Here is a 27184-nt window from a genome sequence, read left to right on the forward strand (position 1 = left end):
CCCCATCAAGTCGGGATTCCCCACATGCACCTTGCATGGGGTCCAGGCTGGGCTCCAGCCGGCCCGCGGGGACGGCGATGGGGTCGGCTGTGACCGGAGCAGCCGCGGGGGCCTCGCCCGCTTGGGGGCCATCTGCAGGAGCCGTCCGGTCCCTGGGTGGACCGACCTTTTTCCAGCAGTCTTTCCAGCTCCCCCCATGCCCGTGCTACTCCACGAGATTTCCCAACAGGTTTACAGGAGAAAAAAAAAAAATAAAACAACAAACCGAAACAAACACCACACACACACAAAAAAAAACCCCAAACCAACCAAAAAACAACAACAACAACTACTCCCACAAAGTAGAGTACGGCATATTCCCGCCCCGCTTTTCGAAGGTGCTGATGCGGGTCAGTCTCTGTTCCCACTTTCCCGCTTCAGAAGGCTCCACCGAGCCAAAGCCCCTGGGTGCGGCTGCGGGCAATGAGGAAACCCTCAAGTTTTTCCAACGGAATTCAAGGGAGTCAAGGGAGCCAATAGCACCGAGCAGGTGAACAAAAAAAAAAAAGTTTACTTTTGCTTTTCCTTTATTCATCGCGAAATAAAACGCAGACGCTGGTTAACGACTGCCTCGGACCGACCATGTGTTTTCAGCCTCTCCCGGGCTGCGAGGACGGAGCTCGGGGCTTTGCTTCGTTGAAGGCACTTTGCAAAACCCACTCATCCCTTCCACCTCCTGCAACCGCTTTTTCCTCCTCTTCCCAACGATGGTCTCAGAGCCTGGGGCGAAGTTGTCCATCCCAGGTTCTCCCGGGAATCGTCGGGGAAAAGCCACCGGGTGGCCGCGAAGCTGCTCGACGATCGCCGTGGGGATGCAGTCACCGATCGCCTGCAAGAACAGGCGGTTTCTGCCTAAAAACCTTTCCCCCATCCCTCTCGGTGCCGACCAGGGAACGAAGACAGGAAGGGAAATTTTCTCCGTGGCGTGGTAATAGATCATACAGCGTGTAACACGGGTTTAACCAATAAAACAATTTGAATCAATTAGCTGGCGGAGGAGAGTTTTGAAGTGTAAAATTCATGTCAGTCTGGGTAGGAAGCATTGATTAAAATGTCACCAATAGCTTACAGCTATTGCTCACACGAAAACAGCAGGCTCCGTGCAAAAGATGCTCGGGAAAAAGTAGGAGGGAGAGGAAAAGAGGGGAGTCTCCGTCTGACAGTAGCGGCACGGGGGCAAGCAGGGTTTAATAAGAAATGACAGAAGTAATAAGGAGAGGTGTGGTGTTTTGTTTTCTTTTTTTCCCCCCAAAGTTAGCGAGGATCCGAGCGATTCGGGGGAGTTCTGCAGTTTTGCTGCCCGAAGGAGAAAAAGCGGAGAGTCGGTGAGCTTTAGCGTGGATGACCTGGGAAAGGTCGGCGAAGAGATTTTCGCCTGGATGTGTGATGTCTGGGGAAAAAAAAAAAGATCTCTCTATATATAGTTTTTATATATATATATGTATAAAAAGTTTCGTGGCTAAATGTGCAGAAAGGTTCTGTATTGGCAAGATGGAGAGATGGAACAATTTTGGTAAAAAAAAAAAAAAAATTAGAGGGGTATTAGGAAACACCCGACTGTCCGGATGTCCTCCCCGTTTTAATTAGAAAGGAGTTTTTCTTTCTCATTTTCCCGTTGTTATAACCGGTTCCGCAGTTTTTCTCGCTGGAAAGGACCCGAGTAAGCTGTTTTGGCTACCGGGGTGGGGGAGATGTCACGGCGGTCGGGACCTACGAGGTTACCGATGCTTTTTGGGGGGTAGATCGTGAAAAATCTACATTTTTGCTGCACATTCGGAAAAAAGGAGGCAGGTGCGGCTAACCGTGCTGCAGATAATTTGCTAGGTTTTGTTTGTTTTTTTTCCTAATTGGGGACATAAAGCAATTAGAAAAAAAAAATCATATTTGCGCCGTGTTGCCCTTTGGGGGAAGCTTGAGCAAGAACCTGGGACCGGATCTTTCTGAAAGCGGTTTTGTAGAATCACTCCAGTGTAGGTATTTGGGAAAGGAAGTGCGGCTGACGACACGGCTGTGGCGAGAAATCAACATTTTTTTTTTTCTCCGCCCCGTAATTTCGGACAGATCCGTTAAAACAAACAAAAAACAAAAAAAAACACGTTTCCAAAAAGACGCGGCTTTTCTGCCGAACTTATTCAGTTTCTTGGAAGCGATCGGGCTCAGATCGTGGGGAGGAAAACCAAATTTTTTTTTTTAAAGGCAGAAAAAGCCAAAGTGCATCCCACCTTCAACCGTTCCACCTCCGAGCTCGGTGTCCCCTCGCCGGGAAACAGTGTGCGGAGCCGGATCGGACCGGGGGAGCGCTCGGGGGGTCGGCGGCGGGAGGTCGGACCCCGACAGGGCGCCCGCATCCTCTCCTGGTGAGGAGAGGGAGGGATGGGGGAGCCGGAACCCCCCTCCCCCTTCACTGCCCCCCGGCTGCTGACGACACCGTGCCAACGTGGGGGCCGCCGCGCATCGGGTGAGGAGCGGAGCTTCCGCGCTTGCAGCCGCCGCCGTGCGCGCCGCACCGAGGGCAAGACTCCGGCTGGCTGCGCTGCTCCGCGGCTGAGGAGGTTGGGATGCGTCTCCGGAGAAGGGCCCGGCGGTGGCAGGGCTAGAGCGCAGAGGTAAAGGGCGCACCGGACTGGGAGGATGTGCGGAGAGCATCGAAACTTTTTAATTTTTTCAGTCCTTTTCCGCGCTTTCCTGTTGCATGCAGGCGGCGGCTGCCCCGTCCCTGGGGATGCGGAGGGAGAAGCCGTCGGGCCGAGCTAACAGGCACGGAGCGGGTGCCGTGCCCACGGAGCGTCTTTCCGGGGCAGCGGCGGGTTTCCAGGACGAGGCGGCGGACACACGTGTTTCGGGATGAACCGCCCGTGGGCTGGGGCATCTTTGTAACGGGGACGATTCGCTCATTTACCGCCAACTTTACACCCGCGGTGGGATGCGCACGTCGGAGAACCGAGGTGTGCGGATGCCCGCAGCCCCGGGCACGCCCACGGCGAGACCAGGGTGGGTTTTGGGGGGGGCCGGGGTCGCCAAGGGTAGCGCCTCCCCACGACTGGAGATTCGAGGGGGGGTTCTTGCGGCAGGGACCCTCCATCCTCTGTGGGTCCCCGGCTGACGGCGCTGTGTCTCTCTGCCCCTCCCCACCCGCAGCTGGAGCAGAGCAGCCCTCCCGGCGCTGAGGCGACGGCGATCAGACCGCTGCCCAGTCCCACCGACATCTTGCTGCCCTCACCGTCCAGCGCGTACCCGCCGGACCCCATGAACCAGCCGAGGGCCGGCCACGCCGCCATGAAGCCCAACCAAGTGGGGCAGGTGATCCTCTACGGCATTCCCATCGTCTCCTTGGTCATCGACGGGCAGGAGAGGTTGTGCCTGGCGCAGATCTCCAACACCCTCCTTAAAAACTTCAGCTATAACGAGATCCACAACCGGCGGGTGGCTCTGGGCATCACCTGCGTGCAGTGCACGCCGGTGCAGCTGGAGATCCTCCGGCGGGCCGGGGCCATGCCCATCTCCTCCCGTCGCTGCGGGATGATCACCAAACGGGAGGTGGAGCGGCTCTGCAAATCCTTCTTGGGGGAGAACCGGCCCCCCAAACTGCCGGATAACTTCGCCTTCGACGTGTCCCACGAGTGTGCCTGGGGTTGCCGAGGCAGCTTCATCCCTGCCCGCTACAACAGCTCCCGGGCCAAGTGCATCAAGTGCAGCTACTGCAGCATGTACTTCTCCCCCAACAAGTTCATCTTCCACTCCCACCGCACCCTCGACGTCAAGTACACCCAGCCCGACGCTGCCAACTTCAACTCCTGGCGCCGGCACCTCAAGCTCACCGACAAAAGCCCCCAGGACGAGCTGGTCTTCGCCTGGGAGAACGTCAAGGCCATGTTCAACGGCGGCAGCCGCAAGCGGGCCCTGCCGCCCGCCCCTCCCGCCCCCGCCGCCTGCCACCCGCTGGGCTCAGTGAAGGCGGCAGCCGCCGTGGTGGGCGGTGGGTTGCTGAGCCCGCACCTCCTGGCCGCTCCGCCCGAGCTGCACCAGAAGCGGCCGCGCTTCGAGGAGGACGAGGAGATGCAGGAGGCCGTGGCGGCGGCGGCACACGGCGGCAAGAGCCCACGGAGCTACCCGGTCATCCCGGTGCCCAGCAAGGGCTCCTTCGGCGGCGTGCTCCAGAAGTTCCCCGGTTGCGGGGGGCTCTTTCCGCACCCTTACAGCTTCCCCGCCGCCGCCTTCGATCTCTGCCACAAGAAGGAGGAGGGAGGCGGTGGCGGGGCCGATGCCCTCGGCGGGGCGGCGGCACAAAAGGGCGGAGGGGCCGCGGCGGGCGGCGGCCTCTCAGGCCTCTTCTGGCCGGGTAGGAAGAACGTCGCCTTCTACCCGCCTTTCTGCATGTTCTGGCCGCCCCGCACACCGGGCGGGCTGCCGGTACCCACTTACCTCCAGCCGCCGCCAGAGCCCCCCGGTGCCCTGGGCTGTTCTCTGAGCGACGGGGCGGGACTGCTGCGCCAGGCCTTCCTGGACCTCTCGGAGCCCGGCGGCGGCGAAGCAGGGACCGCAGGGCTGGGCACCGGGACCGCGGGTCTGGGCACCCTGCCCGCTCCCGCCGCTGCCGCGCGGGATCCGCTCTTCGAGTCGCCCTCTGGCGGCGGCGGCGCGGAGCCCGCCTCGCCCAGCGCCTTGGAGGGTGGCGGCGGCGTGCGGGTCCCCGCGCATCACCCGCACTTGCTGGAGGTGGCGGCCGGGCGGAAGGCGGGCGGCGGGTACCACCACTCCAGCGCCTTCCGACCGGTGGGCGGCAAGGAGGACTCGGAGAGTCTGGCCAAGCTGCACGGCGGCGGCCCGCCCCGCTCCGCTTCGCCGCTGCAGCTGCTGCTGCCGCCGCCGCCCGTGGAGGCGGGTTGCGAGCGGCACCCGCTCCCCGCGCCGTACCCCCCCCACCGCCTCCTCTCGCCCGGCGGCACCAGCTGCAGCTTCGCCAGCGAGGACAGCAGCGAGGAGGAGGAGGACGAGGAGGAGGAAAAGGAGGACGAGCCCGAGGTGGACGTCGAGGGGCACAAGCCCCCCGAAGAGGAGGAAGAGGAGGAGGAGGGCGAGGAAGAGCCCCTTGGCGGAGACCCCTTGGCGGTCGGCGGCTGCTTCCCGCCCGCCCGGGGCCTGCCGGAGAAGGGCGGCCGGGAGCGCCCCGCCGCCGACTCCTTCCCCCGGCCGCCCGCTGAGGAGAAGCCCGGGGCGGGCCAGGCCCCAGCGCAGCCACCTCCCGCACCGTCCCAGATGGGCAGCGGCGGCAGCAGTCCGGCGCACCATCCCTCCCTGGAGGAGCAGCCCAGCTACAAAGATGTAAATGTTCCTGTCAGGGCCCTGCTGCCTGCGGCTACCGACACACCCCCGGGGCGGGTGGGGTCCCTGGGGTGAGAGCGGACCGAGAGCCAGGTACCCCCCCTGCTGCCATGTCAGGTGTGTGGTACCCCCCGCCGCCATGTCAGGGGCCGTACACCTGCCAGCCTGTCAGAACAAGGCTGGGCCTAGTGGGACATGACCCACCGGGGTCTTGTGGGGTGCCAGGTCTACCTCATCCCCAAAAGCAGACTGGCCCAAACCCCCACTGCAGAGGGGGTGAAGTCTTGATCTCTAGGCCCATCCTTGTGGGGAACCACTTTGATGGTGACGTTTTTTTACAACAGGCCAAGCACGTCAGGCCTGGACACTGTGTCCAAAGGCCAACCCTGGAGCCTAACAAAAATTAAAAGGGCAGATTTATTTGGTGGGTGCCTTGTCCAGTGGGCTGTCAGAATGTGTGTGGGTATTGCTTGATGACTTGACCTCCTCATTCCAGATTAACACATGAGAGAAAATAATCCAGATCCCGTCTCAGTCCAGCTGCCCTTACCCACCCTGCACGTTGGCAGCAAGTTTCCAACAAGACATTTAATCCTTCCATGAAGGTGTTTGGAAATGCCACGGTGGAATTCCACACCATGTTGCTTCCCTGGGCGCTTTTTGTGCTCACTGTTGATAAACCAACCAAAACCGTGTATCTACTCCTGCTCATTTTCGATACTCATTTTGTATGTTTCGCTCTTTTCCATTTTTCTAGAATCAGAAGAGCAAGGAGAGTAATCAAATCATCTTGTCTACGAAAGAGGACACCTTCTCAGGTGAGTACAGGCATGGATCTGCCCGTTCACTGCAAGGTGTGGGAATTCACAGTTCTGCGAGGTTTGTTCTCTATTGCTTGATTTAAAAAAAAAATCACTTCCATGATTTCAATTAAAAAAGTCCATTAAACATTCTAATAGTCTCTCTGTGATGGTAATTTAGCATTATATTCATTCACATCCAAAATACATCTCTGTGCATGCTGAATATACAAATATATATTTACTTTTTTTCTGGATTGTGATAGTGGTTTGCGGTTTTTTTTTGGTGGTAAAACTGTTTTAAGCGCTGTGTTTTGTTTGGATTTCAGATAAGAACAAGAAGCATAATTTTTTCATCACAGATTCAGAGCCTTCAGGAGGAGACTTCTGGAGAGATATAGCAGGTAAGGCTTAGAAGAAGGTAGAGGATAAAGAGACAGAGACTTAAATTCATAATCAAATGTCTGTATATTTAGTACAAGGGTAAAGACAAAAAAATTCCAAGCAAATATAACTGAGAAAAAAGCAAATAGGTGGAAAGCAGTGACATTAATAGGAATAAGATTATTAATTACTGGACATATTTTAGCAGAAATTTCAGAAACATATCAGGTTACACAATGAAACAGGCTGGAAAAGCATAAAATGACAATAATTGAAATGTTCTCTTTGAAACCTTCTATTAAAAAGGATCACAGCTTATTGCTTTTAATATCTGTCAGGAAGACATTAAAGGTGTTTTATGACATCTATGCCAACATTTATATTATCTCCATGATAATGATCTCTACATAAAATGTATAATACATTTACAAAAATTACATTATACAAATTAAATGAAACCACCTTTTACTGATTGCTAAATGTCTCCAAGGGGGTTGGGAAAGACGTGATTAGAAGTTTTGATACTAAGTTGTCTATTGCAGTGTCTTAAGGAGAGGGTTTTGTTTCTTGGGAAAAAGGAAATCTAATTTTCCATTTATGTAATGCAAACTGCCTTGGCTTTGACTATTCATGGTTAATTGACTGTCAAACGAGGTTGTTATCCTCAGGCAATGTCTGCAAATTTGCCTGTCAAATGAGACAGAGAGGGCAAGCGGGGAGAGAGAGAGAGTTGTACAAGGAGTGGAAATGAATAAATGGGATCTTATAGAAATCTTATATAATAGCAGAGAACAATTGAAAGATCACAAACATTTGCAAACGTATCCCATTCCAAAGGGTATTTTTTAGAAATACTTACTAATAAGACCTGCTGTAACAATGGTGTGTGAGGACAAAATGTATCTGTGTTTGAGATTTTTGTAAATTTTATGGTTCAGGGGTTGAGGTTGTGGACCAATGGATAGCACCTAATTATCTTCTATACTTTCAAATAATTACCACTGAGGGTATAGCAGTGATACTAGGCAGATGCAAACCTTAAGAACTGGAGAATTTTTAGGAATACAGTAGTGTCCTGCAGTGTGGCAAATATATTTTGGAAAAAATATGTCATTTTTTGTTTTGTAGAAAATTATTCTATCCATGCTCATTTTAAAAAGTAAATTATGGTGATATTTTGCTTTTTACTTAGATGTTGTAGCTCCTCTCTCTCAAAAACTCCAAATGTTTTGTGTTCATTGATGCTATGGTAGCTATATGTTTATCTTCATGGTAAATTGAAATGTAAATTTTAGTTTTCAAAAAAGCCTACTCCTGTGCATGTTCTGACTCTTGTGGAGAGTCTTAAATATATTAAGTAAACTGAGATGAGCCACTCTGGTGTCTGAAGGTCTTGGGACTGGTTCTGAGATGAACTGACTATAAAGAAATGCAAGACATTTAAGGACTATTTTCTGCAGATGGTTTCTGTGCATTTTCTAAGCAAGAGCTGTCCCGTTATCTTCAGAGAGATTTGTAGCAGTATGTCTGGGTAGGATTTGGCCACCTTAATCTTACCCAGAATTAGTGGTTGTATTTGCTGTGCTTTTCTGCTCAGTTGTCAAAAACATTCTGCAGAATATTCTGGCTCTCCAGTTTCTTTAATACACTTAATACATTTATGAGTTAGTTAAAGATGTGCCTTCCTAATAAGATTAAGAAATATGAAATTATCCTCGAAATTTCTTTCCATGTGAGATGGACTTAAATTTATTAACTAAACCTGGTAAAGAGAGTCTTAAAACAAAACCAGTGTTTTCTGTGCCAGAGACAATCATTTATAAGCGCATGTGTTTGCTTTGTACTCTCAAATTGTTAATGAACTTAAAAATTCATAATAAACAGAGCTCTTTCCAAGGCCAAAACAGATGCGGGCTTGGAGATCCTGTAGCCATTCATTCTCTCAGTGAAAATCCCCCTTCCTTTTCTGTCAATCAGTGCTTAAAATTATTCAAGTTCCTATGGCAGTTTTAAAAGATAACTGTGACTAACTTATGTAACTGGTCCATTTTTTTTTTTTGGAAAAGTCAATGTTTGCCATCCCGATCCTCCTTCAGCAGCTGGAGTTGAAGGGTAGAAGTAGCTGTATGTGTCTGGCGCACAACAGCGTTGCGAGACTGCTTTGCAAATATGGCGTATTTCTTAAAGAGAAGTTGAGTTCCGTAAGCTGTTCCCCAACCAATCTAATTTTTTATCTGTTTTAATAAGAAATGTGAGCTCTAAAAATTGGATGTTAATAACAGCTTGAAGTCAGCTTCTCAAATCTTGTTACAATTTCCCTTTTTTTTTTTATTTGTAAATGATTATTTGGCAGGCACTTCAGGAAAATTCAGAAATGGGGAGTGCAGCGATTAGAAACGACACACACCGGGACACAGACAAAGATGCACGCACAGACAGAGATCTTGTTCAGGAAGGAGCGCAGAGCTGGGCAGAGCAGAGAGCTGAGCCAGGCTGAGGTCCTCTTTATTAGCCATTGACAATTTATAGGATTTACAGATACGGGCATGGACTAAGATGTTGCATAAGATGTTTTTCCAATAACTGTTATTAAAAACACACCACACTCATGTTATGTTTGTTTCAGTTACGTTCCCACTCATTCACAGACCAGGCCCAAGGACATTCACACATCCCATGCACTTGGGGGCAGTCATCCAGCCTGAGATACCATTCTCATGAATCTGGGCTATCACTCTTTACAATTATGAGAAACGTACTTCAACATAATCTGTCCAAGGCCCTTTATATTTTGCTATGATCTAATTATGTTAGTATTATTTCTTTGACCTTCCAGATTGTCATGTTAGCATTGATCTTCCTTTATCATCCAGGTGCCTGGAACTGCACATCTTGCTTTCCCACAGGGAGACATTCTTATTTTATTTACTCTTAAATATATATCCAGAATAACTGCAAATATTTGTGCATTTTCTGTATATTTACTGTAGCTCATAGAGGGTTGAAAACAGTCCAGAATTATATATGTAGCAGACTGGACAGTTGTGTAGTCTTTACTGACATAGGTGGATAAAGCATTGGAGCCATAAGTTAAGTGACATAAAATTTTATTACAGAAGGTGTTTGCAAAAAAAAAAAAAAAAGGCAAAGAAGTTAAAAGTTGAAATGGGGGAAGACAAGGCTAAGCTTCAGATGTGGGACCCAGAATTGCATATTAATAGATAAGATCATGTATAAATATGTGGGTATTTATAAACAGACAAAACTGCAGATGGACTGTAGGACTGGGTCCTTATTTACTATTCCTGTCTCTTTTCTCTTCGATTATTATTAAGGAGTTCATAAGGAGTTCAGGAGCTCTCTTTGAATTATTAAAAGAGGGTGGAATGTTGAATTTCTTTATTTTTTTGCAAGTCTCACAATATCAGGTGTGTTGTCTTCTCTTTTTTTTTTTTTTTTTTAAAGCCCCATCTTCTGGAATCTGTTGAGAATCTCACCTTCCATTTAAAACAAATCAAGAATTAGAATTTTTTTAGCCCTCGTGCTTCTAGAATAAAGTTATGAAATAGTTCCCAAATGCATGCATGAGGTTCAGACCAAAAGCCAACTGATTTGTTGTCACTCTAAAACATTCATATTTTTAAGTTGGTCACTGTTTTTGAACCTTTGTTTTGAAATCCAGAAGCTGTTTTCTCCTCTATCTGTTAGTACTTCAGTGTGGATTTTTTTTTAATTGAATGTCCATGTTTTAAACTTTAAATGTAGGTTATAAATTAGACTTTATCTGTGGAAAAATTAGAACTGATTTGTTTTAAAGTTAAACTACTTTCAGGGCAAATCAACATTTGAAGCTCCAGATTTTGTAATATATCAGCCCCAGCACAGAAAAGCACTTAAAAGATGCTCATTGAGTTTCCAAAAATAGATGTATTTTCGCAAGTCCTGATTATCCTATTGATTATTCCCCCCAAAAGCAGCATGAATATGCATAATGCATGAATATTTTCAGTAAGGGCAGGATTTCTTCAGGACATATGTAAGAATTGTGTTTGTCTTAAAGCGAGTAATTAATTGCGAATACAAATTGAGCCTTTGGAGCTCTGAAAGTCTGCCGGTTCACATCTGCCTATATTTTTAAAATTGATATCATAGAATCATAGAATGCTAGGGATTGGAAGGGACCTCGAAAGATCATCTAGTCCAATCCCCCTGCCAGAGCAGGAACACCTAGATGAGGTTACACAGGAAGGCGTCCAGGCAGGTTCTGAATGTCTGCAGAGTAGGAGACTCCACAACCTCCCTGGGCAGCCTGGGCCAGTGCTCTGTTACCCTTACTGAGAAGAAGTTTCTTCTCAAGTTTAAGTGGAACCTTTTGTGTTCCAGTTTGTATCCATTACCCCTTGTCCTACCATTGTTTGTCACCGAGAAGAGCCTGGCTCCATCCTCATGACACTCACCCTTTGTATATTTGTAAACATTAATGAGGTCACCCCTCAGTCTCCTCTTCTCCAAACTAAATATGTTTATACCTAGAAGATACCGACATCTTCTCTGCTGTGGTTTTTGTATCTGTAGATGTAGCGTTCTCCAGCTAAAAATATTATGTTAATACCAGTGGATTTTGTCGAGGGTTTTGATTGCAGGGTGACAATAAAACCGTGGCAGATGTATTGTTACCCCCCTCTCCCCCCTCTTCCCCCTTCAGCCCCTCCCTCTCCCCTCTTCCCACTAAGGACAGGCAATCGGGAGAGAAAGAAGGACAGAGAGAAGAGAGCTGGAAAAATTAAAGATGCTGCTAATAAGAATAGAGAAAATAATACAAAATATACAAAACCAATCTTGAAAGTCCCAGCAACTGCAGAGCTGGCACCTGAAGTCCTGGATTGGACTCTGCAGCCAACCGGAGCTGGAATTCAGTCTGTCACTAGGCCTCAGATCGCAGGGACGGCCAGCAAGGTCCTCTCCTAATGTTGACCATAAGCAAAAAGGGACGAGATCCTCATGATCTCCCACTTTTATATGTAGTATTCACGTGAATTGAATGTTATACGCAGTTGGTCAGTTCCTTGGTCACCTGTTTCTCTTTGCCCCTCTTGCGAGAGGTGCATCCATGCTTATCAATAAGTTTGCATTCCATTGCTATGTTTACCAAAACATGTGTCTGGTTCTCCAGGAAAATGCAGCTAATATGAAGGCTTTAGCTGACAGGCAAATTCACTAAAAGAGAAACCTCTTTTTTAACAAAACCAGGACAGATGCTTAAGTTATGGTAGATCATCGATGTTGTGGGCTTCCTGAGGCTAAAGCTCACCTGGTAGGAGCAAGCTGCAGAGCTGCCTGGCAGCATCATGTACTTTGCAACAATTAAATTCCATCCAGGATTAATCAGTCCCAGTGCTGAGACATGGACGGGTGGATGATTTTGGTTGCTGGGGTCTGGCACTGCAGGTGCAGTGAGAATTGTCAAGGAGATGAGCTGAGGACAAGGGACAGGGCCAAGAGGTAGGAGGGATTATTTTTTTTCTCAGTCCAGAGCTCTGCAAATCAATTGCTCGTTGATGGAGCTGCGTCGTCTGGGCCAGGTTGGAAATTTTTTGCTGCTGTTTGACGAGCACTTTGAGAGCTTCCCGAGGAAGGATTGCTCTGGGTGGCCCAACATGAAGAGGTAACCTGCCTTATGTCTGGTTTGGTTTTGTACAATGAGGGCGAATGTGCATTTCTTTTGAGGAGAGTACATTTAGAAATGTTTCTGTTAATTTCTTTTATTGAGAATTAAAATATGAGCTACTCCTGTGGGTGTAGACCTAATAAAACGGTGGCATCTGTGAGGTTGTGTCAATGTACAAGTAGGAGCTGCTGTTTTTCAGAGTACTGATAAAGTAATTCGAGGTGTGTCTACTTGCAGCTATCATTTCTGCTTTCCTTTGCGGGTGGATGTTCAAGTTCCAGATAAAAAGACCATTCGTATAAACCAAAAATACAATCCATCTACCTTTATTCCAGAATAAATGTCTGTGCAGCTATAGCGATCGGGAAGAACAGAGCTACCAAAAGCTTTAGTGCAAACTGACTATGAATACTTCATCCCCTTTTCCCAGCCAGCCAGGTGGAGGTATAGTTTGATTTTTTTTTTTGGAATAAACTGAAATAGATCTCTTTCAAAGACAACCTAGGTGTCCGTACCACATGCCTTTCTGTTTTAAATGCTGTTACAAGTTTGTGCGTAGACAAGACCCAAGAGAGTTATGGTGGAGCTATTAGAAGGGGAAGTGATTTTTTTCTTAGGCTGATTAAAATTCTTTGGGCTTTCTGTTTGTTTGTTTTTAAACACCTATTTAGCTTTTAATTAACTTTTAAGAGAAAGGAAGCTGGTTAAATATTCAATACCTCCTCCCTTTCAATCAAGGTAGAGCAGTACACAAGGCGTGATGAGACCTCTGGGAAGTACAGAAAAGAGAAGTGCAGGCTCCTGATTATCATTTTCAGGGGGACCGGAAAGGTGAAACCCATCTGATTATTATTACTGTTAGCAATAATAATGTCGAGGCTTTGAACATCAGAAAGCAGTTTAAAAATGCAGTTATTCGTTAAAACCGTATGCGAGGGGGTTTGCCTTTAAATACCTTCCCTTTTCCCATCCTGTTCTTATTTTAGGCACAAGGATGGGGAATTTTCTAAGCCTTTTTGGAAGCTCAGCAAGGAGGCTGCAGCTGCTGGAGAAGTTATTCTTCATGCTGCATGCCCTTATTTTCATTTTGATGCAGTTCTTTCACTCCCAGTGAGTCAGCAGCCTCAAACCATCTGGCCCTGAAAGCTCAACCAAGCTGGAAAAGCACTATGAGCTGTGCTAGGATCTAGTCTCTCTTACTTTTTCTTCCCCCTCCCTTGAAAAATCCACTTACCTTCTGCCTTTGAGTCTGTTATCCCTCAAAATTGCACATAAAACATTCAGAAAAGAATGCCTCAAAGAAAGAAATTGATTGGAAAAATATACAATTATTTAGAATTAAATAAATACTCTTCCTAAACTTAAATTCCTTCTTTTTTATTTTGTGTACTCTAATTCATCTAACAAAATACTTCTTTTGTTAGCAATCCTGTTTAAAAGAGAATTATGTTAACTAAAACAAAAATACCATTTTACATTATGGAAACACCTCAAACCATTGCCCAAAAGGTGATGTATTTTTAATCTTACTATTTCTTTTAGTGTGGTGTGACAACTTACCTGCAGAAAATACTTTGTATATATCAAATATCATACAAAAATGACTTTTTTTAAACATTGTGTTACATGAACAGATTTTTAAAGTGGAATTGCTGGCACCAGGTGTCAGTTGCATAAATGTTTATGCCTGAATAGGGGTTGCTTTTTTTTTAAGGAACAGAGAGACAGGAGATGCTAAAATGCATAGCTATTGGATATGTTTCATATACTCGGACTTCAAGGTTTACTGGATGTAAGAATGCATTGATTTTTAAAAACAGAAATAAATGTTTTGCAAAAGGATTTATGACTGCCTATAAAACAAGACTTTTCAATTCAACTTTAAAATTGGTTTATTTTGAGGAGCTATTATCAAATGCATGGTGACAGCAGGAGTTTTTAAGTAGCTGCTATCGTATCTGTTGTGTGGTGACCTATTCAGTGCTATGGCTTTTTCTTTAAAAAAAAAAAAATCAAGGTATTTCCTCCATCATTCTTTCTTCCAAATATGTAAACATGAGTAGCTTTATATGTATCTCTTTCTTGTGATTACTCATCAGTAGAGTTAATTATGTGTATTTACTGGCTGGACTAAACCAAAGATTAGTCCAATAATTGGATATTTACCAAAGATTTTCTTAATTATTTAGAGTCCATTTCTACTTCAGCTGTAAATAATAGAAAATCTTCCATTAATTTCAGCTATAGTGGTATTTTTTCTTTTAAAAACATTTTTTCCTTGCTTTTTGTTCCAAGACGCTGTTCATAGAAATCAGACGAAAATTTCACAATTCCAGAGGATAAGGAAAATAACACCTTCTGTCAGAAAGTTAATATTTCAGTCAAGTGGTCATCCACATGAACTTAACACCTTGTGAAGATTTTTAAAACTTTATTTTATTTTATTTGTAAAGGAAAAGGGCTGAAAGAAAGGTTTAGTGCTAGAGGTAGGTTATGGTTGGACTCAATGATGTTAAGGGTCTCTTCCAACCAAAATGATTCTGTGATTCTAAGTATCAGGAAACAACCTAATTTTATTATTTAGAAAATTCTTTACTACTATATGAGTAAAAGTTACATGAGCAACCTAAGACAGAAGTCTCTGAATTGGTTGACCTCTGAGGTGTATCCTTTAGATGCAAATACCACTAATGTCAATTTTATCTCAGCTGGATATAAATTATATCCAGTTAAACAAGCTCATGCTGTAGAGCTGATAAAAAGAGCTGATGGAGGCAAAGAGGCTGCTGCAAAAAAATGATTTTTTTCCTCGTAGATTTGGGAACAGGGTCTTCCCAACCAAACAGCATGAACTTCCCATTGTGAAGAGAGGAGATGAGACCGAGTTATTTTCTGATCTTCGAGAGGGTTTAGAGCAAAAGCTGGGATCAGTGTGGCAGACGAGGTTTAAGAGGAGCGCTCCTATGTATCGAGGAGACACCAGCTCTCATCTGCAGGAGGCTGTGATATTGGTAAATACTTTCCGCTAGCAGCAAATAAAAGTCCTACAAACATTTGTGCTACACACACAGAGATATGTAGATAAACCTCTATCTTATTATTTCTGCATATTGTTTTTCCTTTTTACTCCAAGTTGTCTGAAGCAGTTGCATAGTAAGGACAATACTGATTGAAAAGTAAATCAATAACTTTTTTTCTTTCTCTTTTTTTTAAGGTGAACACACACAAGAAACCAATTCACCTCATTCACTGAAGAAGGATGTAGAAAACATGGGAAAAGGTAAAATAAATAAGGGCCTCTCATGTTATAAAACTGCTCTTTGTTTTAATAGAATATGAGAATAATAGGGGGCACTTTTGTTCTGCACCATATTTTTAGCTTGTCAAGTAACATATGAATAATATATGGACCTTTGGGTGGATATAATTGAGATTAATGCATATATATCAATCAATACATGACACTGTAATATAATAATTTAAAATAATATATTACATTGATTTATATTCATGACTTTCTGCACAAAATCTATTGTAGGTCTATGCAACACTTTTTTTTTTTTATAACTGCTAAAATATTTTGTCTTATAGTAATGAATTGCTCTGCAACTGTTCTTTCAAGAATTATTTATACAGATTAACAAAACCACTTTTATCTTTGTTAGAGGAACTACAGAAGGTTTTGTTTGAACAGATCGACTTACGGAGGAGACTAGAACAGGAATTCCAGCTGTTGAAAGGAAACACGTCATTCCCAGTCTTCAGTAAGACACATCTCTGTGGTTTTGGTGTTATCTGTGGGTGGTTGGTTGTCGTCAGATGGTTAAAATGGGAGAGGTATGTTCTTAGTCATTTATGTCCTTTTTCATGTAACTGTGCTGGACAGTTTCACCCCGACAGATGTTCTCACTCTTTCTTTGTTTCTTTGCTATTTTATTTTTGTCCTGAAGTCCCTCCTTGCCTTTTAAACAACCTTTGCTCATTGGGAGAGGGCAAAATCCTTGCATGAATGAGGAGGACAGAGCTCTGCCCCCCTGTACTTTCTTCTAGCCCCTTCGTACACTCACACTTGATGGGGACATACCCCCTTTCCCCACAGTTGAGATCATAGAATCATAGACATAGAGGTATAGTACATCCAATTGTCGAGGGTTTAGATGGCAGGGTGACAATCAAACCGTGGCAAATGTATTGTTAACCTCCTCTCCCCCACCCACTTCCCCCTTTTGCCCCTCCCTCTCCCCCCCTTCCCACTAAGGACAGGCGATCGGGAGGAAAAGAAGGACAGAGAGAAGAGAGTTGGAAAAATTAAAGATGTTTTACTAATGCTACTAATAAGAATAGAGAAAATAATACAAAAGATACAAAACCAATCTTGAAAGTCTCAGCAACTGCAGAGCCAGCACCCAAAGTCCTGGATTGGACTCTGCAGCCAACCGGAACTGGATTCAGTCTCTCACTAGGCCTCAGTTCGCAGGGACAACCAGCAAGGTCCTCTCCTAATGTCGGCCATAAGCAGAAGGGAAAAGAAGGAAAAGGGAGACGAGATCCTCGTGATCTCCCATTTTTATATGAAGTATTCACGTGAATGGAACGTTATACACAGTTGGTCAGTTTCTTGGCCACCTGTTTCTCATTGCCCCTCTTGCGAGATGTCCATCCATGCTTATCAATAAGTTTGCACTCCATTGCTATGTTTACCAAAACATGTATCTGGTTCTCCAGGAAAATGCAGCTAATATGAAGGCTTTAGCTGACAGGCAAAATTCACTAAAAGAGAAACTTGTTTTTTAACAAAACCAGGACACCAATATATCCTTGGTTTTGGGATTGAGAAGTCATGGTGAGGCTGTGTGGCTGTTTTGGGAGCGGGTGAGCTCCCAGCACTGCGGCAGCACGCGGAGTATTAATAGGAGCCACTTGTTCTCACCTGGGCTTAAATCTTTCCATTGCAATTGAGGTGTTTCTGTGACTCCCATTACTGTGCTATCAAAGTGTCCCACAGTCATTTAATCCATTAATTCTCCCAACTCACTTGACAGATGAAGCAGCGTTATTTGTGCTTCAGTGGTGATGAAAGGAGACGTGGAGAGACATGTAGAGCAGATATTAAACCCAGGCTTCCTGAGTTCTGAGCTAGTGTCCCATCAACCAGCATGATTATTTAACTCTTTTAATTATTTAGTTGTAAACAAACCATTTTAAGCTGCCTTTTAGTGCTCTTCTCCCAACTATGGGTGTTGAGGTGCTCCGTGCTGGTTTTTATTCATATTCACCTCAATATTCCCGTGGTCTAGGACAGGCTTTAGTCTCCCAGATCAAAATCATGTTGGTTGGGATGGGTTTTCTTTCCTCTTCCATTTAATGGTCCATCATCACACTCAGGTCTCCATCATGCAACTCTCTGAGTTATTTACTTCTTGTCAATAGTTCTGTTCATGTTTTTCTGTCTTTTTCCCAACCTCCAACAGCAATGTTATGGAACACAGACCAGCAGTTAATCTTCTACCAAACAAAGTTTTGTCTGAAATAGTTACTGAGGAGGAAAATAAGGGAAGGAGAAGCTCCTTGGAGCAGGAAATCTGCCCTGTGCTGTAACCCAGCTCTCTAGGATCTGTTTTTCAAAGACTTTTTCCCTTCTGGGTTCCACATCATTCTTTATGGAGCTTTAGCCTGAGATTTGCTCAAAGCCGTCAGCGCTGTTACAAACTACAAATCAAACCCTGCAGCTTTGAACGCTTTCTGTTCTCACATATTGGACATCCCTATTGATGTCAACTGATTTATGCCAGAGCAAAGATCTTCTTTTTGCTCTTCAGTGTTGGTAGAAGTTTGACTAGTGACTGCAGAGTCTGGCCCATTGAGAAAATCACTGTGAGAATAAATGCTAGTGACAGAAACTCAGCAGCCTACATTTGCTAATTGGGGAAGCAGCAGAATCTGATTTTTCCACAGTTTTTCTGTTGTCTACAGTGTCTCCTACTAGAGAAGGCATTTTTGTTAGGCATACCTTGTAATTGGGTTAAGGGCTTTGCAGTGGTTCACAATTCCTCAGTAGCGATTGGGTTTGATTTAATTTGATTTATATGAATTCTGCTGTGTGGTCTCTGTTTTAATTACTGCATCTACTTCCCCTCCCCCACCTTACAGATAATTTTCAAGATCAGATGAAGTGGGAACTGGCATACAGAGAAGAAATGATACAGAAGCTACAAATTGTGAGGTTTCCTTCTCTGCTAAAAATGCTATGATGGGTGGCTTCATGTTTTTTAAATGCACTCCTTGAACTTTTCCTTTGTGAGCCACGCAGATGTACTGAGCTCGCATTACCTTATACTTAGCGAGATGTAAGCGTGCAGTTCTCAGCTGGTTTAGAATCTAATTACTTGGAGATTTACTTTCGTACAGTAACCAGATGGGTCTTCGTGTTTCAACTAAACAAAATATGTGGACTCAACACCAAGAAGAGCTTCTTCAGAGCAAAATGTGAGCACCGAATCAGCAAACCTTAAGCAGTTAAATGTTTCTACCTCGTACAAGTTGCATTTCAACCCTGAGTAGGAAATTGGTGCGAGGCCAATTTCTCACTGGCAAATAAACCTTAAGATGTGTATTTTTTTTAATTTTTTACTCAGCAGTAAAGGATCTAGTTGCCAAAACACAGTTCAGTGTAGGCACACGTTGCTTGTTATTTTAAAATCAAGAGGGATTTTGTGTGTGTTAGTGCAACTCTAGATCTTTGCATACAACTGTGCTGTTTTGAAAACTTGACATACTTAATCCAGTACAAGCAAGGGGTGGAATATGTGAAGCTGTTTCTTACTCAGATACTGCTTAGTGCGATTTTAAGAGTAGGGCATCGTAACGAGTGGCAGGTCGTCAGCTAATGCTTGTTTTCCTAGTGCTTTTTCTGTGATCAGTCTAATGTTATTCATTGGTTTTTTTTTTTGAGGCAGGCTTGCCAAATATTCCCACTTACCTGAATCAGCCCCTGCGCTCAAGCATTTAAATTTTTGTGGCGCTTGTCACAGACCCTGATGCGGAGAAGGCATTGTCCAGCCTTCTGATAGTGTCATTTTCTAATTGATGGGTTAGGACATAAAAATAAAGCTGAAGGCCAGGATTGTCAAGCTTGTGCACCTATGTTTAGAGCCATTTAGGAGTGGCCTTATTTTTAGACCTGTCGAACATTGCTGTTGCTGCTGACTTCAGAGGTTTCAATGAGAGATGGAGAGTGCTTGAGGGAGGTTGTTTATGGAGGAAATTTAAGTCCAAAACATCTTTGGAGATTTTTTGCTGCTGGTTTCCACTCTTTTCCTTTAATGCTTCCAGTTGTTACTGTGTTCCTCTTTGCCTCCCGATACCAGGCAAGGAGCTTGGCTCAATCTGTGAATTATATTGTCACAGAAGATAGTAATTAGGATGCTATCCTGAAAAGTACTTCTCCTGCTGCTTTGGACTTGAGGCAGGTGACCCGATTCCTGCTGTGAATCACATTTAAGCACAAATTCTATGGGCCCACTTCAGCATTTATCTCTTGTGTCAGCTGAACTTGGAGCTAACTTTCCTCCCAGGGAGAGAATGGATCGTCTCTGCCATTCACTTTGTAGCCTTATTGTGAAGTTTTTTTCTGAAACTAGTTGTCCCAGACCTCCAGCAAGCCAGCTGTGGTGATTTTTCATATTTACAAGAAGTGGAGAAATCGTAAGGTTCAGTGTAGTGCTTTTTCTTGGGTAGGAAAAGAAATATGATTGTGTAATTCACACCCTTTTCACTTGCTCATGCTACAGAAAGACTAATAGTCATTTAATCATTAAACAGCGCTGCTTGAATGTACTTATAGGGACTGGTTTCAACATTAAATGTACTACACCAGAAATTCAAGACCTCTTTACTCACTGTGGCTGCCTGAGTTTAATTATTATTAATAGAAATGTTGCCAAATCATCAGTAAGTCTTGATGCTTCCATTTGGGTGTCCCTCCTGGTATCGTTGAGGCAGGTTGAGTATCAGTGAGACCGATAAAAGGGTGTTTGCATGTGAAAAACTGAGATACTGCTGCAAATAACCAGTATATTTGTCTTCAGTGATGTTCTGGTTGATAACTGGAGTCAGCAGTTTCGATGTGATAATCCTTGCAGTTACTTTAATTCATTCATGTGAATATATCTTATATGGTTGTATCTAGAATTAAGACTAATGAATTGCATGTGTTAATGATAGAACTCTTTTGGCCTTTTTGGGTTATGGCATGGATGAATTAAAGCTTTTGGTGCAGAATGCACAAAAAACATGGTTAAATTTCATTTTTTTGTATTTTTTGTTGTTGTGGTTCTGCTCACTCTGAACTGGAATTCTTCAAGCTGCAAAACTGAGTAGTCAGACTTTCAAATAAACTGCCTTGGCATGTTTGATGTGTCAGGAATGTCTAGAATACAAGAAGATGAAGCTAAGCATGAAATAATTAACCAAATATAGTTGTTTTTGAAAACTTTCTAGTGCGAACACCCGCCATAAGCTGACAGTTACACGGAAAGGACTGCTTGGAGGTAGCGCTTTGTGCCTCGCAGTACCGAACACTGACCATAATGCTTTTATTTCCCAGTTCTTGAATGACATTGTTTCACTGCGATGCAGATGGAGATGACAAATCGCCACACGTGGAGGGCAGCTGGGCCGAGTGGGGTGGCAGCTCCGGGGGCTGGTGCTGGCTCTGGGTGCCCTCTGCCACTCCCCAACCATCACTGCATCTGCAGCGCTAATATTCTGCATTAAAAACCTCCTTTAGAGCACTGTTTAATCAACAGAGGTTTATTTTAATGCTCCGTCTGCTCCGGACTTTAAAAAAAATATTTTATGGCTTTCTGAAAGTCAGGAGTAAGGCTCAGATCATTGGGAGGATGGAGGGTGGGTCCTGTTGCATCCTCTGCAATGGATGTTGCTGTCTTTGGATATAACCTGGCTCGGTACATAGCTGGAGCAGTGGGAAGTTGTGTTGCCATTGGCAATTTCTGTTGAGAAAGGAGTCGGTCAGAGTATCCAGAGCAGCTACCAGAAAGTATTGTAACCTGTTCTTGCCAAGCTCTCGGCCAAGTGCCAGGAAGCAACCGGTATTGAACAAGAAAATAGAACTTAAATCACTGAATGCATTTTTCTCTTCTTGCTCTTTCAAAGCGCTCTCTCCCAAATAGTCAAAGTACGGTGCGTGTACTTGCAGGTCATATGTAAAATACAGATTTTACATATGGATTCAGTCATGGACCATCTGGCTTCCATTATTAAGCTGTACAGAAAGGGCCACTGAGAAGAAATCGTTGCCCAGCAGGTTTGGATAAATTCCAAAATGCCACATGTGGTACGGCCTCAGAAGAGCTCACCTGCCTTTAGAGTTGTCGTTTTTTGTCCAGTGTGACCAGAATTAATCTGTCAGGACAGCCCAGCCAGCCCAACACAGGATTGAGTCACCTCCTGCTTGACATTCCATACCTGTCTGGTATTGTCTTCTGCACAACTGTGTTAGTGGATCAAATTTAAAAAACATGAACTTTCTTCCTAGCTGTCTAGTGGAAGAAGATCAGAAGCAGCATTCCCAGCATGATGATTTTGATCCTTTTATGTTTTTGTGAAGCCCTCTAAACCACTGCCACAGAGAAGCAGAGCAACAAGAAGCAAATTTAAGCTCCTGCGAACAGGCTAGATTTGCTTAATTTCTTTTCTGGTGTCCTTTACAAGTTGTTTTATAGATTCCTGGGGAGCACTGACCACAGTTTTAACCCATCCATCAGGAAAAGCTAAGGTGGTGTTTGTCACCTGGCCATTGTTGTTTAGATAATTAAAATTGAATAGTGATCAATCTCCCTCATTTTACAAAGGAATAAAAGGCAGAAGGTCTTTGAGACATGTTAGAAATGTGAATTGTCTTTCCAGACAATTACTTTGGTTTTGTTTGGGTTCTTTTTAATTTATTTATACTCCCATGAACTGACTTTCTCCTCGCTAGCCTAACTTTGGGCTGATAATCATGTTCAGAGCTCAGAACTGGATCCAGTTGAAACTCCTCTGATGTTCCATGGCCTTATACTCTCAGTGCTGCTTTGAATCAACCATAAAATAAATCAGGAACTATCTACCTGCAAAATTTATTTCTATCTCTGCATCATCTTTCATCCTGATCTTTAAAGATTCACAAGGAGTGTTTAAAAGAAGAAAACATCCACCTTGTGGTAATGTTGTTAGATCTTTAGAGGTATGAAATCATGTTCCTCTGGGTCCTACTGTAATTAAGAAAAGCACCAGTAGATTTAATTCCTATTTTAGGTTACATATGGAAAGCAGGTGCTTTGTACAACTAATGTATTCATTATACAAACAAGGAATATCTGCATTTTTATATGCAGAGACCTTGGTCACCGCATACCTGTCACTCCACATTCAAAAAGTAGAAATAGGAAATAGCAATGCTTTATTGGGATTTCTGGTTTGGGCCTCTGCTTAAAGTGGTCCAGCTAGATTGATTGACCTTGACAAGAGTGTTAGAGGCAAACATTGGTTCAGCGGAATCATTCTTGGATTTCTTGAGCTGCAGCTTGTGCTGAAGTGCCTGTCCACTGACACTCAGGTAATAACAAGTAAAAGAGCATTTCTGGAATTCTGTGTTTACTGTGTCTTGCAGACTCCGAGGCAGATTTCATTATCTTACCCACCACCCCCCCCCAAAAAAAAAAAAGGAAAGAAAAGTGAGCCAACATGTACTATTTTCAGCAGAATTTTGTTTGCCACTGTCTGATTTTTTTAAGACAGGTGAGTGAAACTTGTGTCTTGACAAAACATCTGGGTATGCCTTGGGTTAGTGGGATGGAGCTGTGCCTCTTTCTCCAGTAAATTCAAATGTTAAAGAAAAGGAATGCCTTGTAGAATTAATGGTTATTAAAAACAGACTGGTACGCTGCCCTGTAAGTACTTTCACAGGGCAATAGTGGAGACTCATGTTCTAGAACATGCTGTTGGCACTTGGATTTCTCTTCCAGCTGTAAAAACTCAGTATAGGCTTTCTCTTCTGCTTAATCCTACCCGTCGTTCCATCCAGAAGCATCATGTGTACAGAGACTGTAGTTTTCCAGTGGCATTTCAGCCCTTTCCTGCATAAACATACTTTGCATTTGGAAGGGCTGTCTTAGCCGAACAGGGTTCTCACTGAGGTTTCAAGTGCAGTGCCTAGAAATAAAAATTGTTTAACTAAAACCCTGTAGATATGCATCAGATATTTGGGGTACTGAAAATTCCCTCTTCAAGCAACAGAAGTCAGGGTGATGTATCATTGTGTACCCCACCTAGAGATGGGATGCGAAGGTGAAGTCTACAAAAGAGGATGGTGTACAGAAGCTTTTTTGATGTCCAAGCATAGCGGGGATCAAACACGTGCTTTAGAAATTCATCACAAATCCTTTCTGCTTATCCCTGCTTTGATTCCTATTGTGGAGCAGACTGAGAGCTCGCAAACTGGATTTCTTAACAGGTGATCAGTACCCAGAACCAGACTAGTCTGAAGAAAAAAAAAACAACAAAACAACACACACACAAAACCACCACCACCAACAACAACAAAGCAAAAACAAACAAACAAAAAAAAAACCAAAAAACCAAACACTAAAACAAACAAACAAACAAAAAGAAAAAAAAAAAAAACACCACAAAAAAAACCCACAAAGAGAAATGCAGTATGGACACTGGATCTTTCTCCTGTCCCCTACAGATCTGCTCCCATTGCAACATATTTCCTGTTAATGTGGACTTAGTAATAAACGGATTTCTTGCTACTTAAAACCGAATTATCTGCACTTGTGTTATTGCTGGCAGGGGTGTACGCACTTTGGGAAGGGCCACACATTGGATCTTTGCGCCTGTTTGAGTGCTGATCCTGTCCTGCATTGCAACAGTCACCGTGGATGTGCAAAAGGAGATTGTATTGTCATGAAGAGCCCTAAATACTATTCTACCGTAGCACTGGAGTTATCAAATGCTCTTCCAATGACAAAAGTAGAATATGATGTTGTAGGTGATTTAACTCATGAAGAAAGTAGTAACTTCCCTCTTGGACACCCACCTCTCCCAGTGTCATTTATTACCAGGAGAACGGATAAACCAACACACACTGAAAAGATGCCAATGTGCCAAATATAGCAGAGAAGTGGATTAAGAACAGTTAATTTCTGACAGAATGTACCCCATTGTATTATCTAGGTCAATACAGCTTGGGAGATGTCCTATATAATTGTCAGCCATGCAAACCAACGTTGCCTGTTGGCCATTGTGAGTGGGAGAGAGGAAGAAAAAAAAAAATTGGTGAAGCATCACGGGTCTCAGTTGAAATGTGCTTATTCAGGCAGTTTGTTTGTGGCTCCCTCTTGAATTTAAACTGTATCACAGTATCACAGTATCACAGTATGTTATGGAAGGGACCTCAAAAGATCATCTAGTCCAATCCCCCTGCTGGAGCAGGAACGCCTAGGTGAGGTCGCACAGGAATGTGTCCAGGTGGGTCTTGAATGTCTCCAGGGAAGGAGACTCCACAACCTCCCTGGGTAGCCTGTTCCAGTGCTCTGTCACCCTCACTGAGAAGAAGTTCTTTCTCAAATTTAAGTGGAACCTCTTGTGTTCCAGCTTGATCCCATTACTCCTTGTCCTATCATTGTTTGCCACTGAGAAGAGCCTGGCTCCATTCTCATGGCACTCACATTTTATATATTTATAAACATTAATAAGGTCACCCCTCAGTCTCCTCTTCTCCAAACTAAAGAGCCCCAGCTCCCTCAGCCTTTCTTCATAAGGGAGGTGCTCCACTCCCTTAATCATCTTTGTTGCCCTACGCTGGACCCTCTCCAGCAGTTCCCTGTCCTTCTTGAACTGAGGGGCCCAGAACTGGACACAATATTCCAGATGGGGTCTCACCAGGGCGGAATAGAGGGGAAGGAGGACCTCCCTCGATCTACTGACCACCCCCCTTGTAATACACCCGAGGATGCCATTGGCCTTCCTGGCCACAAGGGCACAGTGCTGGCTCATGGTCATCCTGTTGTCCACCAGGACCCACAGGTCCCTTTCCCCTACACTACTCTCTAATATGCAATTTCCCAACCTATAGTGGAACCTGGGGTTGTTCCTGCCCAGATGCAGGACTCTACACTTTCCCTTGTTAAATTTCATCAGGTTATTCCCTGCTCAACTCTCCAGCCTGTCCAGGTCCCGCTGGATGGCAGCACAGCCTTCTGGCATGTCAGCCATTCCTCCCAGCTTAGTGTCATCAGCAAACTTGCTGATAGTACACTCAATTCCCTCGTCCAAATCGTTAATGAATATATTGAACTGTGCAAATGGGTGATCAGGTAAACAGTTTCTTTGCCTATAAGATCTCTGATCCTGAGCCTTCCCTGCTCTTTTCCTTACTCAGAAAAGCAGGGATGGAGATGACACTGCAGATACTGCACTTTACGCCAGCCCAGGGACATGCTGAGTGCAACTCACGCAAATGCTCTCACAAACTGTGGGTGTAACGTAATTAAAAACAAAACAGGGATGTACAAGAGTGCATGTTAGGTATATAGTTAGTGGATATGTAAATTCACATGCTTCTGTGTTTTATGTGGGGCAGGTCACTTGAATTCTCTGCATTTGCCTGTCCCTTTTGCTGTTTGTGCAGTTTCAGGCTTTGCTCCTGACTTGAACCCAGCCTATTTGTCAGCTTGCAGTAGCATATTTGACATTTTTTGGGAATATATTCTGGAGTGCCTGGCAGCAGAAGCAGGTCACCTCATTGTGCAGCAGCACCTGGGAGTGTAAGGACATAGATTTTCTGATCCCAACCTGAATTCTTCCAAAAGGCAGCATCAAAGAACAGTGAATTTGTAGTCACTTGGATTCCCAGCTATGGAGAAATCTCAGAGCAATTTAGTTTTGTTGCATTCTAAAAACCCAGCACTGAAAAAGAGCAGCCCTGTGCTGTATTCCCAATAGCCAGTTAGCATGTCATCCCACTCTGTTTCTAAATATAACTATGTTCCCTAATATGCCTATGTTCTCTGTTTTTTCTTTAATTATTTGTTCCACTTCAGTGGCTTTCTTCAGATTGGTGCAAGTCAGAGATAACTATTATGAACTTCCTAATTATGGGGCTATAAATATATGAAGTCTCATACTCCCACCCTGCTGTATTTCGGCTGTGCAGAGATCGATGCGTGTTTCCTGCTCTGTTACAGACAGCTGATTTTTGTCATCTCATGGGTAGTAGAATGGCTGGTGACTTGATTTTTGCCAACAACTGATCTAAACAAACATTGGAAGACATCTTTTACATTAGATTTTAAGATATGTTGTTTTAATTTGGACCATTTAAATTTTATTTCTGCTTCAGCATTCTTACAGTTTTATAAAGAATTAAATCCTTTAAGGCACTGTTTTCTAAAATGATATAAGGAGGCAAACAAAACCTTTCATTTACAGGGATTCTAGCTCAGATATCATAGAATCATATTGGTTGGAAAAGACCCTTAAGACCAAATTATCAAATCTATCTCGTTAGCCAAACTTTGGCATAAAGCGATGGCTTTGTTTCTGTGTCATTGCAGATTCCCTATGCAGCAAGCTTGATCAGGAAAGAAAAGCTAAGTGCACATCTCAGCAAAAGCTAAAGGTGAGCTTGAAAAAAAAAGGATTTTATTCTGCCTGGCCGTCGTGTTTTCCTTTGCAGGCGTCGCAAGAATTAAGAGAATTGTTCTGTTGCGTGATGTTCCTGATTCTGGTCTAAAAGGTCTGTGTGTGGAGGTGTCTAGCTATGATCTAAATTATTAATTACGAGGCTTCACTGGGGTAGGACGTACCAGTAGGTGAATCCAGCCCTAATCGCCTGAGCACTTGAAAGTGGTGACAAGGTCATGTATCATCAGTGGAAGGAGGGAAATATGTTGGCATTCAAAAT

General features: G+C 44.3%; 1 protein-coding gene across 1 annotated transcript; it reads left to right on the plus strand.

The window, feature by feature from the left end:
- Positions 1 to 2962: 2962 nt before the first annotated feature.
- On the plus strand, positions 2963 to 26897 carry LOC136114564 (SKI family transcriptional corepressor 2-like). The gene is made up of 8 exons (XM_065859935.1): positions 2963 to 3030; positions 3111 to 5361; positions 6119 to 6179; positions 6491 to 6565; positions 15428 to 15493; positions 15879 to 15977; positions 18364 to 18431; positions 26835 to 26897. The coding sequence occupies exons 1-8, from the start codon at positions 2963 to 2965 to the stop codon at positions 26895 to 26897; spliced, it is 2751 nt and encodes a 916-aa protein (XP_065716007.1).
- The last annotated feature ends 287 nt before the right edge of the window (positions 26898 to 27184 follow it).

Source organism: Patagioenas fasciata, chromosome W, assembly GCF_037038585.1.
Source record: "Patagioenas fasciata isolate bPatFas1 chromosome W, bPatFas1.hap1, whole genome shotgun sequence".
In the NCBI taxonomy this organism is placed as follows: domain Eukaryota; kingdom Metazoa; phylum Chordata; class Aves; order Columbiformes; family Columbidae; genus Patagioenas; species Patagioenas fasciata.